The sequence below is a fragment of the Ahaetulla prasina genome, chromosome 3 (assembly GCF_028640845.1).
Source record: "Ahaetulla prasina isolate Xishuangbanna chromosome 3, ASM2864084v1, whole genome shotgun sequence".
Classification (NCBI taxonomy): domain Eukaryota; kingdom Metazoa; phylum Chordata; class Lepidosauria; order Squamata; family Colubridae; genus Ahaetulla; species Ahaetulla prasina.
In genome coordinates this window covers 179,844,798-179,859,338 of record NC_080541.1, presented here as the reverse complement: position 1 = coordinate 179,859,338, position 14,541 = coordinate 179,844,798, and the positions used below count along the sequence as shown (strand labels likewise).

At 39.7% G+C, this 14,541-nt stretch overlaps 1 protein-coding gene across 2 annotated transcripts; it reads left to right on the top strand.

The window, feature by feature from the left end:
- Positions 1-721: 721 nt before the first annotated feature.
- Positions 722-13,750, top strand: SYPL2 (synaptophysin like 2). 2 transcript variants are annotated; one of them, XM_058178158.1, is made up of 6 exons: positions 722-946; positions 1,162-1,233; positions 5,729-5,853; positions 9,025-9,229; positions 11,422-11,613; positions 12,944-13,750. In XM_058178158.1, the coding sequence occupies exons 1-6, from the start codon at positions 890-892 to the stop codon at positions 13,070-13,072; spliced, it is 780 nt and encodes a 259-aa protein (XP_058034141.1). In that variant the 5' UTR covers positions 722-889; the 3' UTR covers positions 13,073-13,750. The 2 variants fall into 2 exon arrangements, with proteins under 2 accessions (XP_058034141.1, XP_058034142.1); XM_058178159.1 differs by lacking the exon at positions 1,162-1,233 and having other exon boundaries at positions 726-946; positions 12,944-13,749.
- Positions 13,751-14,541: the final 791 nt, after the last annotated feature.

Sequence of the window (14,541 nt, the reverse complement as noted above, 5' to 3'; positions counted from 1 at the left end):
GGGAAACAATTGTCTTCCTATGCGTGGCAAAAATTAAAATTGTACATTGATGCTACTAAAGACCTAAGCAAGACAATGACATTCATCCAAGCTCAATCATTTACAACTATCTCACCCCGTTTCTGGGGTGGGGCACAAGGATATAATAAAATTAAACAGGCGTTCCTCAACCCCTGGCAGACAGCACAAGCAATCCCATTTTATATTAAATAGAAGAAAGGCATCTTCCCATCAACCAATCTGTGTTTGCAAAGATTGCTTTCGTTTTTTTCAAGCAGCGTCGAAAGGTGCCAATTGCTCGCTTGGAAGCCCGCATCCCTTCAAACTGAATATGCATTTACTTGCATGAAAGGAAAGAAAAAAACGCCCTTTGCACCCCTCCCCCCATTCCTGCATTGACCAAGTTCTGCGTCCGTTCCCCCCCTCCCCCAAGCACTACAATGCTTGAGACCGACGTTCCCTTCGCAGCCCCTTACTTACACCCTTAGCCGCCGCAGCAGCAGAGCTAGCGAGGCGCGTCCTGCCTTCCTCCGGAGAGCGAAAAGACGCCGGGCGCCTGGGCCGTCCGTCCCTTCGAAGGAAGGCGGAGCCGGCGGCAGGAGAGCACCGCCCTCAGCGGCTTCAGCCTAGGAGCCGAAGCGCGCGCAGGAGGCGAGCCCGCCCGCCCGTCCGCCTCGCCGCCGCGTTGACGCGCCTCCTCCTTCTTCTTTTGCCGAGTTTGACAGGAGTTCCGACGGGGCTTTTTACGCCGCGGGTCCGTGCAGGAGGGAGCAGCCGCTCACGCCGCCAACTCCAGCCGGGGCTCCCCTCGCCTGGATCACTCCCCCCGCCCACTCGCCAGAGAGGCAAGGAAGCCGATCCCGACCCGGCGACCAGCTCTCCTCGGAGCATGTCGGAATCCAGAGCCCACGGCACGGCGGCGGACAAGGAGTCTCCCAACCTGGTGGTAGGGCTCCTTTTGCTGGCCGTTTCTCCCCCACCCCCACCCCCGCCTCTTTGGTCTTTCTTTCTTTCTGTCTCTGACTGTCCCTCACTTTCTGACGCCCTTTTCCTAATTCTTCCTCTCCCCCCCCCCCAACAATCTTTGCTTTCCCTCCTGGCTGACCTGGAATCCCTGCCCTTGTTTCTCCCCCCCCTCCTCTTTTTTGCTTTCCTTGCCAGGCCCAGCTGTTTGGGGGGCTGCGTTGGGGCCGCCTGGAGGAGCCCCTGGGATTCATTAAGGTGTTGGAGTGGGTAAGTTTGCTCTTTCGGTGTGCAACTTTTCCACTTTTGCCTTCTCCTCTCCCCCCCACTCCCACCTCTCCCCACACCCCCCCCCAACCTGGTCCCCAACCTGGAAGGGAAGAATGACAATGTGCTAAAACTGTTGCCTTGGTGAAGTTTCATCAAGGGAAGGGGCCACACCAGCAGGGAAATTGGACCTGGGTTGTGTGCAGGAGCCGGTTAAGTTGAAGGGGAATGCCTTCTCGGGCAGTCCTTCTATGTGCAAAGGAGTCTTATGGACTTGGGGTATGTATGGGAACAGTGGCAAGCTGCGCTCACATTTCACTCAGGCGGGTTTAACCTTTTTGGGGCTCTGATTCTGCACATACCACGCCTTAACTTGTCCCTGAGCTCACAAATTCTCTCTCTTCTCAGCCTTCCCAAGAGGAGATTAGAAACTCTGGATTTATTTAGTCCACAACACAGACCCAGCGCCTGCAGACTCCACTCCAAGGCTGTATTTTTGTGTGTCTCTTTTCACGGAAGAGGAGCATTTCAATTTCAATTTGATCGCTAGGAACAAATTTCTACCCATTTTAATGCAAAAGTTAGGGGGAGGAACTGAATAAGCCTTAAAGGACCCAAATCGACTTTCTGTTTCTTAAAAAAAGAAAAGAAAAAAGAAAAACCCACTTCCTTTTTTTTACAAAATCCTGTTTTATATTATAAACATCCAAATATAGATGTTATTGAGTAACATGCTGTACCACCATTTGTTCTATCTTTAGACAATAGTGGTATTACTTAAACGTGGAGAATACATTTTGTCAAAACCATATAGTTAATGATTTCAATTTGTGTAATTGCACAAAGCGTGTTCAATACAGGTTCAGAATCTGAATCTGAAAAGCATCGGGGAGGAATTGAGTGATAAAGAAAAAAAACAAGCTAACAGCATTCTATCTAAGTGTGCAGCAGATTTGGATGAGTTTAAACTTCTGTGAAAACACATCTCAAGTACTTTAAAGATAATGCAAGTGGGTCCCCTGGTAAATGGCAAGGACTTGTCTTTGCATGGTGCATGGCTTGAGGACAGCAGTATTTGCATTGCTATATGGCAATTTTGTGCATTGAGTGACTGGTTAAAGCCCTGGATCATGAGACTAATGTAGCTCTAAAATCTAATGATGAATGGCACAAGTGGCCTTATGCATCAAGACATTCTTCTTAGATATGCAATATAAGTAGCTGTTTGTGTCTTCTTTCATTGTTTCAAATGTGTGCATAGGGTTCTTTCACAGTCTGCAATTTTTTATTATGCTGTGTTGCTGCCAGCAAGGTCTTTAGATTCACTAAGCATTTTCAGATCTCTTTACACTTTTTTGCATTGTGATAAGACATTATATCAATCATCTCAAGAAGCTTCCATTTTAGAACATAGGCTAAAATTAGCATATGTTTAAAAAAGCAAGAAAGTTCTAATGACAAAGCTCCTTAATAAAAGTCATAGTGACTGTATCTTGAAAGGATTCCTTTGTCCTACCAGATCTGTTCATTTTATTCAATGATAATGTCTTAGCTTGGGAAGTGTTAACTACTGAAGAGCCAAAACCAGATTTTTCATGTTTTATTGAGCACACAGAGGTATTTTTCATGATAGGTGGTTGTACACACTGCTTGCAAGGGTACGGATAGTATTTTCTAAATACAGCATTTTCTTTTCTACATAGAAGCTTTTTCTCAATTATATGTTTCACATCTAGCAAAATATTTGAGAATCATGCTAGTTCTCTTTTTTCTATATAGATAGAAAACACAGAGTTGGCTCTAAATTCTTTGAAGTCAGCACTTAAACAGTTGCTTTGGGATCAGTCAGTACTGCTCAGAGTCTGAGCTTGATTTTTCCCCTGGTGCAGAAGTAGCGTTGAGTGCTGTCATTAGCTCTTATGTGAAATCTGGAATTACAGATAGTAATTACAGATTTCATGGAATACTGGAGCTCATGAAAGCAAAGTCAGTATTGGCTGCCAGTAAACATTTCTGGATAAGCTTTATTAGATCAAGACACAGGTAGTCCTGCACTTACAACAGTTCATTTAGTGACCGTTGGAAGTCACAACTCACGATCATTGCAGCATCCCCATGTGATCAACATTCAGACGCTTGGCAATTGATTCATATTTATGATAGTTGCAGTGTCCTGGGGATTATGTGGTTACCTTATTCAACCTCCTGCCAAGCAAAATCAGTGGGGAAGCCAGATTCACTTATTAACTGGGTTACTAACTTAACAGCTGCAGTGATTCACTTAACAACTGTGGCAAGAAAGATTGTGAAATGATCCAACAGTCACTTAACAACTATTTTGCTTAGCCACAGAAATTTTGAGCTCCATTGTGGTTGTAAGTCAAGGACTATCTCTACCTGGTTTATTAGGATAGGAAAAAAATAAGAGTCTGGCACATACAGTAGCTTTTTTTCTGAGCTTTTTATATTATATTATAATTTTGTTGCAACTGTTAATTTTAGTTGATGCTAAACATCATGACAAAGCCTTTCTTTTACTCCTTTCTTTTACCATCTTTCTTGTATCACTCACATTTCCCTGCACTTATATAGACACAACTAATTCTGAAGTTCTTCAGTCATAATGGTATTTAAGCAGCACATCTGCTAGGTTTCATTGGTTTTCCTAGCTGAGCTTATGGACGCCCACAGGGAGTACAGTGCAGCCATTCATTATAATAGCTGAATAGTTGGATTTTGGTTAGTCCTGTTTTGGCTGGTTGTTAGTCTCAGCCAAGGGATCTTCCAAACCAGGGACCAGTGTCTGATTTAGGCTCTTTTGTTGTTGCTTTGTTGTTACGAAGTTGAACCCACCAAGGATGTCTTACGAGATCTTGCATGACCCATATTGGTATATGTGCCTATGTGTGACAGAGTTCAGTCTAATGGGTAAATGAAACAGTTTTTTGTTCAACTGCCAAATCCCCTTTTCCTCCTCATTCACTTTTATCTGATCTACTACAGTGCTTGAAAAATCCTCTTGATTTAGCTTTTCTTGATATCCAGTGTGTCATTATATATCAGTGATGGCGAACCTTTTTGGCACCGAGTGCCGAAAAGGGAGCGTGCATGCACGAGCGCTCGTCTGGCCCACAACCCGAAGAGGAATTGCCCAGGGTGCATGTGCGCACCTGAAAATGAACTTCTGGTTTCTGGCATATACACGCGTGCTGGCCAGCTAGTCTTCCGGGTTATTGGAGCGCATGTGCACGCAACGATCAGCTGGCCAGCACGCATGCTCATGCAGGAAAACAGAAGACCAGCTCATCCAGTTTCCGGCACTGCCACATGCACGAAGGCCAGCTGATCCTTGCGCACGCTTGCGTGCCAAAAAACCCAGAAGAGGAACGGGCAACATTGCGCGTGCCAGGTGACATGACTCCACATGCCACTTCAGGCACATGTGCCATAGTTTCGCCATCATGGTTATATATGGTCCAAATCAAAACCGACAATTTTTATTAACAGAAACTTCTTGTATTCTCTAACCTATGCAAAGGGAGATAAACTAGGCAATACTGATAGGATTGTAAGTGAAGTCTATTTGTAGCAAGAGCAGACTGAAATTTAATTTTGGTCTCTTCCAACACTAGCATCTGCTTTTATATACCTATTATATATCTTCCTACAGCAGGGGTGTCAAACTTGCGACCTGCGGGCCAGATGCGTCACGTGCTGGCCACGCCCATGCCCGGTTTAGTGAAGGAGAAAAAAGTCACGATATGTCACGTGACGACATGAGTTTGACACCCCTGCTGAGCTTTGCTTATTACAAAAGTCATGTGCATCTCTGAATGGAATGGTGTGTTAAATATGAATAACTCTCTCCGCTTCAAGCACATTTTTATACTATGGATTTCACTTTTTGGGTGGGGATTGATTTATGTAGCTCCAGGCAATTTATATTGAAACAAAATATTTTTCATATATGTGGCATAATTGTTCTTTGTCCCATAATTAGGGGAAGACTTTAGTCAAAACAATTAGCTTTCTATTGAAGCTGATGGAATTATTTCACTTACTTTTCTGAAAGATGCTTTTTTAAAGCTATTAGTTATATCTAAGGATTCTAATACTGCTTATTATCCTGCAAAAAAGCAAGACATCTTGCTTTTTTTTTATTCGATGCTTTTTCTCTTATAGAAGTTGAGTATAAACCTGGATATTTTTTCTGCAGTGTTGGCTTCCCACAAGCTATTTCTTTTCTTTCTTTCAAGATTTTTTTAATCTATCCAAGAAAACATGCAGCTTTAAAAAAATTGATCAGATATGTGTATTGCTTACAAATTACTTTTTCAATGGCTGATGTGCATTGATGATTGATGTGGTTTTATTAAAACACTTTTTATAAACTTTGGTAGTGGAATTGGTAAATGTGTTGTCTTGTTTAGACAAGTTTTTCTCCCCCTATTGATTGTTAACATATTTAATCCTAAACTCTTCTCCCCTTTTTCTTCAGCTCTTTGCCATTTTTGCCTTTGGAGCCTGTGGTTCTTTTAGTGCAGAAACAGGGGCTACTGTGAAATGCACCAAGCTTCCCAAGGAGACAACTGCTATTACTGTGCAGTTTGGATATCCTTTCAGGTAAATGAAATCTGACTGAATACAGATATAGAAGATACAATGTGAAACTAAACACTATTGGTGATAGCCTCTGATAAAGGAGAAATGGTTAATTTATATTCCTTAGAGTTTTTTTTATGAAGATATCCTTAAACATTTTTCAGTGACAAGTAATTCTTTAACTAGAATTGCTCAATATTGTAGGCTATTTTTCAAACCATTCCTCTGGAATTGCCTTAAATCTCTTAACTACTGATTCAAAATAAATTGAATTAAGCAGTGAATGAATTGTATTATTATTACAACAATGGCTGGACATTGCTCGGCATGGTGTTACATTCAGAAATCTCACGTAAGCATGTTGGCTTGGATGTGCTAATTTTTCCCCCCTTTTGGGTTTGTTTTTTTAAATGCCTCTGATTTCTCACTTTTGAGAATTTTTTTTAGTTTTCAAAGTGATTTGTCATGCAGCACAGAGTATTACTACTCCAGAACCAAGGCCAACTGTGCCTTGATTGCACATAGCAGATTTTATAGAGCTCTGAATCCCTTTTCTTTTTTTCAGAGATTTGGAGACTGTTTGTGAAGGAAAATATAATTCATCCAAGAAACTAGTATATGCATGCCACAATTGAAACCACTTCTGATCCACTGTTCAGACACAGTGGTCAGCCAAGTGGCTATTGGATCTTTGATGGTTGAAAAAAAGATTCAATGACTTATATAGGTTAAATAACCTACATTCCATATATTGGAATATTCCCACATGAGAAAATTCTTGTTACTTAACACTAAGAATGAATTACAAAATGCATTGACCTGCAGGAAGAGGAGATGCTGTGATTTCCAGAAAACTTCGTAGGTAAAGAAGTTAACTGAAATGTATTATTTTCTGGGCCATTATATCTAGAAGTATGTCATCTGTTATTTTGTTTGGTGATATATCTGCTCAGTTCTGACAGCTAGTAATGAACCTTCCCTTCTCCCAAGTCATCAGATTCTCCAATAGGAGTTTATCCTCACTAGAGACCTATTAAGACAAGGCAGCGTTACCACCAGCTTACACCATTGCATTTATTTAAAAAGGGCTCATGTCTGAAATATCTTGGTTAGAGACAACCAGAGGAGGTGAGAATTCTATTTCCAGCTGGGTACCTTGCTTCCAGATCGGCATTATCACCAAGAATGGCAGGTGGGAAGCCCAGCTGCCTTGCACTTGTATTTCAGCATGTTGTTTAGGGGTAGTTTAATTCCTTTCCGCCACACCCCCACTGTGGTTTCAAATACATTAAATTGTATTTCAAATGATATGAGGGGGAGAGCTGGATAGAAATAATATTGTCTAAAACTTTGAGAGCACCACTTCCCGCGAGCAATTTTCATTGAGGAGTTTAAGCAGATGTCAATTGAATTTATGCACTTTATGCACATGGCTGTACTCTGTGAATTAACACCTGCAAATCAGAATGTAGCAAAGTTGTATCATCTGAATTAAATTAAAATAGCAATTATGGTACAGCAGTCCTGAATTGTTGTTTCTCTTTCTCCTTTCCCCTCACTTTCAGATGAGCGTTGCTATAGCATGTTACTAGCTCTGTAGGAAACTGCCGTGTAGCCAGAAATATAATAAAGCATTTTGAAAACTCTGATTTGCTTTGAGAGGAAAAGGATTTTTTGTGTGTGACAAACTTAAAAGCAGCAGCTGACTTGATACAGCTGTCATTTATTGAGGGGCATATAAACCAGTAAAAAAATGTCAGCAGTTCTTTATCTAAATCTTAGTGATCTAAGATTTGGTGGCCTTGGTGATCAGTATCACTGCCAAAAACAAGAGGCAGCATTGGAGTATGCATAATATCCTGAATTCCTTTTTGGTATGCCAGATCAGATAAGAGGTTATATTTTTCTGGAGCACAAATCAGCACTACGAAAACTTTCTACATTACATTACATGTAGATGCTACCATAAGGCTTTTGGATAAACAGAAACAAGATCTAAGTTGGAATGAAATCAGTGCATGAAAGATCTAACATGGTTATATCTGTGTGCATCTTTCCCTCCCTGCCAACATCTGATAGCTATAAATAGAGGCATGTCTGTGAAGTATTTTAAAATGCCTTTGACAAGAAGGAGAACAAATTGGAAGGGTTGTTGTGGTACTGGCAGTGACAGTTCAAAACAAAATACAGTATCTTAATGAATTGTATATGGGTTGAAAAACATTTTAGGTGGAATAGATTCCTCACTCCCCATCCTTGGAGGCCCTTTGTCTCTTGAATTCAGAATTATGTTAGGCATGGTTGCCAAGGATATAAACGTCTTTTCTCATAAATGTATCTTCATTGTAAGAAATTCTGTATATGCATTGTCAATTGTTAAACCATCATTACGATAAACAGGGAAATCTCAAATAAATTCTTCTCCTTTATATTTTTTCCAAGATGCATGTTCAATAGGAATCATGCCAAAAATAATACGGAAATAGAATAAGGCAATCCATGATATGATACATGGATGTGTTGGAAGCAAGGAGAGCTTGCAAATACAGAAAGTTATAAAGATGCACTGGGAAATTAGATTTAGCTGTATTTTTTTCTTAATTCATACTTTTATTTTTTTGACTTTTTAAAAATATTTTTAAACATATGTTTACATAACATTACTTACTCCAAAAGGGTTTCTTCATATATAAATTGAAAATTTTAGAGCATCATCTCTTTAACTCATTAATTCTGATAATCTTTTTCAAAGAAGGTTTAACTACTTTTTAATTCTCACTTATTAAAATTGTTGATAGAGTTTGAGAGAATTTGCTGAAGGATTTTATTAGTGTTGTTATTGGCAAAAAAACTTGATTTATCATAAAGTCTTAGATAGATGTACACTAAACAGGACTGGATAGAACATGAGGCAATCTCATAAAATCTGGAGCCAAGCTGTGTTGTTCAGAAATTGTTTTTCAGACAACTGTTTTTAAAAAAATTGCTGTTCAGGACTTTTCATTTTTGTCTCTAAGAAAAATGTTTAAAACCTGCAAAATATATTTTAACAAAAGTGGGAATCAGGCAAATATATATTTCCCCAATGCAGATCTCTAGATGTTAGAAAGATTCTGTAGCCTAATTCTTCTGTACTAGTTACTCAAACTACATTTAAGCTGTTTCTCTTGCTTTCATTTTCAATTTGACCAGGTTGTATAAAATCCCATTTGATATGCCAGATTGTATCGAAGGATCAACTGCTAAAAGAGTGCTGCATCTCATGGGAGACTTTTCTGCACCAGCTGAATTCTTCGTGACCTTGGGGGTTTTTAGTTTTCTATATACTATGGCAGCTCTTGCAGTATATCTACGATTTCACTCCCTCTATAAGGAGAATAAGAAGCTACCTTTTGCGGTAAGATCTCAAGTTTGGTTTTCAAGCTCTTTAGTTTTCAAGTACTGCATTCCAGAACCATTTCTATACAAATGCAATTAATTTAGAGCAAACTCCATTAAAAACATGATTGTTTCTGAATATGAAATCCGAGAAAAAGGGTAGAAAATGCCACTATGTATGTTTACAAGTAGTCCTTGTTTAACCAGGGATCAAATTAACATTGGCCTCATTGCAAAACATCTCACACACACATACACACGCACACACATACATACACGGTCACATAATTTAAGTTCACAGTTGCCAAGTGCCATGCAATAATGTGTTCACCATTTACAATCTTCAATGGGAAAGACAGCAGGAAAGGTTTCAAGCAGCTGCTGCCTGCCAAAACTCCCTCTCCCCTCTGGGGGCTAGCTGAAAGAGCCTGCTTGCATGGAGCTGAAATCCTTCATGCTTGCTTGCATGGAGCTGAAATCCTTTAGCAGGGAGCTCTTTCACCCAGCCCGCAAAGACAAGAGGGGAGCCAAAATCCAAGCAGGATTTTCAGGTGCTGATTGGAGAGGAGACATGGTAAGGCAAGTGGTATGGGTGCTTCAGGAAGGTAGGGGAAAGGGCTGAGGAGGCTTAGTGCAGGTTGCATATAAATATACTCAGAGGCTGAAAATCCTGCTTAGATTTCAGTAGGGAGGATCTTCAGCTCCTGAGTAGAGAGACACTTTTTTTTTTTTTTGTTTACATTTATACCCCGCCCTTCTCCGAAGACTCAGGGCGGCTTACAATGTATAGGGCAATAGTCTCATTCTATTTGTATATATTTACAAAGTCAACTTATTGCCCCCCCAACAATCTGGGTCCTCATTTTACCTACCTTATAAAGGATGGAAGGCTGAGTCAACCTTGGGCCGGGCTCGAACCTGCAGTAATTGCAGGCTTTGTGTTCTTAATAACAGGCCTTACCAGGCAGAGCTAAACCGGCCCTTGTGCAGAACCTACAATGGATCTCCCAGGGTCTCCCCCAGCCCCAACCTCATGCTCCTTAACTAGGACTTTGACCACTGAACAACCATAATATTGCTTAATTACAACTGGAAGTGCCAAAATCATTGAATGAAGCAGTCATTTTATTTATTTGTTAAATTATTTGCTGCCTGTCTCACCATGGTGTTACTCAAGGCGGCTTACAATAATAAAAAGGGAGAAAGGGAAAGGAAAAGGAGTGTAGACAGAATAGAAGTAAAATAATAGAACAATGAAATAAACAAGGCAAAGGAACACAACAAGAATAAAATATTAATATGATAACTAAAAAGGTGGATGGGTGGAAAACAGAGAGCAAGGGAGATGGGGGAATATGGAATCTGCCATCAATCTAGCAGTCTCTTCCAGTGTGGAACTTCCACATTTGGTCCCCAGACAAAACCAAGTCTTCATGTCATTTGATGACTTGCTTAACAACTGCTTCACTCAATGACTGAGATTTCAGTCCCAATTGTGGTTGTTAAGCGAGGACTACTTGCATCCAGTTTGGAAGTCCTGCCCCCTTTGTTTTGTATTTTTCTAGAGTACTAGAAAAGTACTAGCACAAGAAGAATCAACCTATGAAACAATATTATCACCTGATTCATGTGATGTGCTTAGCCTGGATTTGCTTATCCATGATTTGTTGAATAAGATACAATTGGTTTATAAACCAATAATAACTGAGGCAGGAGCAAACACACTAAATTATGAGTAGGTGCAGCATATGTCCTGGGGTGAAATTCAGCAAGTTCTGACAGGTTCTGTCAGAAATTTCCATAGCGGAAATTTTGAGTAGTTTGGAGAACTGGCAAATACCACTTCTGGCTGGCTCCAGAGTGGTGAGAGAATGGGGATTTTGCAATATCCTTCCCCCAGGAATGGGATGGGAATGGAGATTTTGCAGTATCCTTTCCCTGCCATGCCCACCAAGCCATGCCCACCAAGCCACACCCACAGAACCAGAGTAAAAAAAATTGGATTTCACCACTGATGTATACCTTACTTACTATTGAATGGAGTGATCATTGTTAGCCTACAAATAGTGTGAAATAACAAGCATGTCTGATTAAAATAAATGGTCTGCCCCTCATTTGGGCATGAGTATTTTGGATGAAGGGATATAGCAGAATGGAGCTACGTCATGGAGTATACTAACCATGTCTCTCTCTTGCCCCCCCTTCATTCAGGACTTCTGTGTGTCTGTCTCATTTACCTTCTTTTGGCTAGTGGCATTTTCAGCTTGGGGCAAAGGTCTATCAGATGTGAAAGGAGCTACACGGCCTTCCAGCCTTATTGCAGCCATGTCAGTATGTCAATTCAAAAATGCAGTGTGCAATGCTGGGGCCACTCCTTCTATGGGTTTGGCCAACATCTCTGTGGTAAGAGTTGCCTGGAAGTAATGTAATGGTTGGGAGGGAGAGGATGGGGACGTTAGCTGTACTATGGTCAATATTCCATTTTTTTTACTAAATCAAAGCCATTCTGCAGTAACTGTGAAATTATGCATTGAAAGAGGATGAGCAAACACCATCATTTTTATAAACAGAAACTTCTGTTTAAATTTGCTCAACAAGCAGCTGCTAATCAAGAAAAAGGCAAATCATAGTGATTAAAGAAGAATGAAGAACAGCATAAGTATACAAACATAAGTTTAGCTTAGCTTAGTTTAGTTTATTGTCATTGCACATGGTATAACGAAATTAAATGCTGTCTCCAGTGTACATTATAACTATAAAAATTAAAACACAAACATACTTCCTTTACATTCTATATAATTGAAATTGAAAACCGGATATTGCAGAATACCGTAGAATTCAATATGGTTTTAACCCTGGTTTTCAGCCTATTTGTCCTTGTTTTTATTATCCAGTACCATCTGCCAGATTGTAATAGTTCAAAAAAAAAGGGTGCCCAGGATGAGATGGATTTTTTAAAATGTTTTGAACTTTCTAAGAACTTTCTAAGAACATATATCTAAAAGATTACAGTTTAAAACATGGTCTTTTAACATTTAAAAGGAAATATTGAAAAACAACAGTGTGTTTAAAATAAAAGGCAGGCAATAGAAATTATTTTTAGAACCTTAGTCATCAATACAAACATGCCTAATAAAAACAGCACTAAAAATGTTACTTGGAAGAGGTAGATTTTTAACACTCTTCTGAATACGTATATTTGTATTCGTATTGGGAAGGATTTAAAATACACTACTACCCACTGGGGCAGGAAAAAAAGAGAGGAGTTTCCCTGCTTATTGTAAGCATACCCTGACCCCAAACTGGGTGGGGTTTATGTTCTACTGAATACAATCATTATTATTGAAATTCACCTATGAAGAGTATTAGCACTTCGTCTCATTACTATTTTCTACTTAGGGTATAGTACTACTGATTTAATTGTTCAGTGGATAAAGAGCAGACAAATAGACAGAATATCCAGTTAAAGCAGAATAATTTTGTAATGGACAGGCTGATTTCAAAATTATGTTCCTCTATGACTTTGGATCTCACAAACATAATATGAGAAAGTATTGCTATTGCATATGGACATGTGTAAACCAGCGGGAGTTCGTTGCTTTTCTGTTCTTTAATCATTGCGAAAATCTGAACAAGAGGGAATTAAAAAGTACTGAACTGACTTTATATAAGTGCTCAGTGTTCACAAATAACTGCTTTGTATTAACTACACACTTCTCATTTTCTTCCTCAGCTGTTTGGTTTTGTCAACTTTATACTCTGGGCTGGAAATTGCTGGTTTGTTTTTAAAGAAACCCCTTGGCATGCACAGACCACCAACAAGGAAAGTTCTGCTGAACAAGGGGCTGTTGATAAGCAATAAGGAAACCCCACCCGCATTGAAGCCTTCTCCCCCCACTCCCCAAATCAAGAACATGCAGTCCCTTTGCTCATCCCATGCAGGAAATGTGTCTTCTCTGCCATTTTTGCTACTGCTCAGCAGTCATATTGGCTTCCCTTTGTGACTGAAATGGGAGGCCTCTCTCCAGCTGCAATCATTGGTCCTCTTGTGGTCGTAGACAGACAGACTGTTCATAGTTACAACAAAACTCTTCTTTATTTGGATTTTTTATAAGCATACGCTACTGTACATTTTCACATTAGTCACCTATCTTAAGATGTATGGCAATATTTCTTTACTGATGACTTTTATCATTTTTTTAAAAAAATGAAGCCAGTAGAATTGAATAAGAACCTAGAAAAAACCAAATAATTAGAACCACAGAACTTGGGACATCTAAGTGCCTTAGAGAGAAAACATGTCTACTTTGTAGCTATAATAGTTGTAGAAACAGTAACTTGCCACTTGGCTGAACAGCAAAATAAAAAAATATTTTTTTTTACCTTTAATATATTTGACGGCAGGAAGGAATATGTTACATTTCTCATTTTGTATTACAGAGTATACCGTATATACTCGAGTATAAGCCGAGTTTTTCAGCACGTTTTTTGTGCTCAAAAACGTCCCCTCGGCTTATACTCGAGTATATACGGCTTATACTCAGTTTTCTTCTTTTTCACATTATGCGGATGGTGCAAACTTGGCGGGCTTTTGCATTAGCGAAGCCCCTGCGGTGCAGTGAGAGGCGGGGTGGGGAGCCGCCAGCCTTCTCGGCTGAGGAGGAGGCTTTCCCTGACCGGTAGCTGCCTCATTTCCCTCCCTCGGCTTATACTCGAGTCCCCAGTTTACCCCAGTTTTTTGGGGTAAAATTGGGGACCTCGGCTTATACTCGGATCGGCTTATATTCGAGTATATACGGTACATATTCTAGACACATTTTTGCTTCCATTAAACATAATTGATTACAACTTAAGATACTGTTTTCACACAGGTGTCTTGTTTAGCCTTGCATGGCTAATATGGGAAAGGTGGTTTTTTTAAAAAAATTGAACTAAGAGAAAGTCCTCATTGGTCATTTTGAGCCACAAAGGCTAATCCTTGCCAATGTGAGCTGGTTTTGCTATCCCTAGATTGCACACAAATATTGACCATCCAGAAGTAGCTTTAGTGGAATACTTCTAGTATTCTAGAATTTGACATCTGTTTCAAAACTTCTTGAAATTTTGTTTTATTTTAAAACATTTCACAAGATGAACTTCTTTGAGTATGCAGACTAATTCAATTCACCTGAAGTTAAGAGAGCCCAAACCTGGCTGAGAAACATGCAAAGCACAGATGGAATTTTTTAAATATAATTTTGTTATATATTGTTCAGAATCTTTGTGTCTTGTAATGGCCTTTAAATCCTCTGTAGTGGAAATTGTTAATTCTTCATTTTTGGAATTACTATC

What these genes read in the sequence shown, in the direction of transcription:
- SYPL2 (XM_058178158.1), top strand. Translation starts at nt 890, where the DNA reads ATGTCGGAATCCAGAGCCCACGGCACGGCGGCGGACAAGGAGTCTCCC. An exon ending in TCATTAAGGTGTTGGAGTGG is followed by an intron (nt 1,234 to 5,728) that starts GTAAGTTTGCTC and finishes CTTTTTCTTCAG; the next exon opens with CTCTTTGCCATTTTTGCCTT. An exon ending in ATAAGAAGCTACCTTTTGCG is followed by an intron (nt 9,230 to 11,421) that starts GTAAGATCTCAA and finishes CCCTTCATTCAG; the next exon opens with GACTTCTGTGTGTCTGTCTC.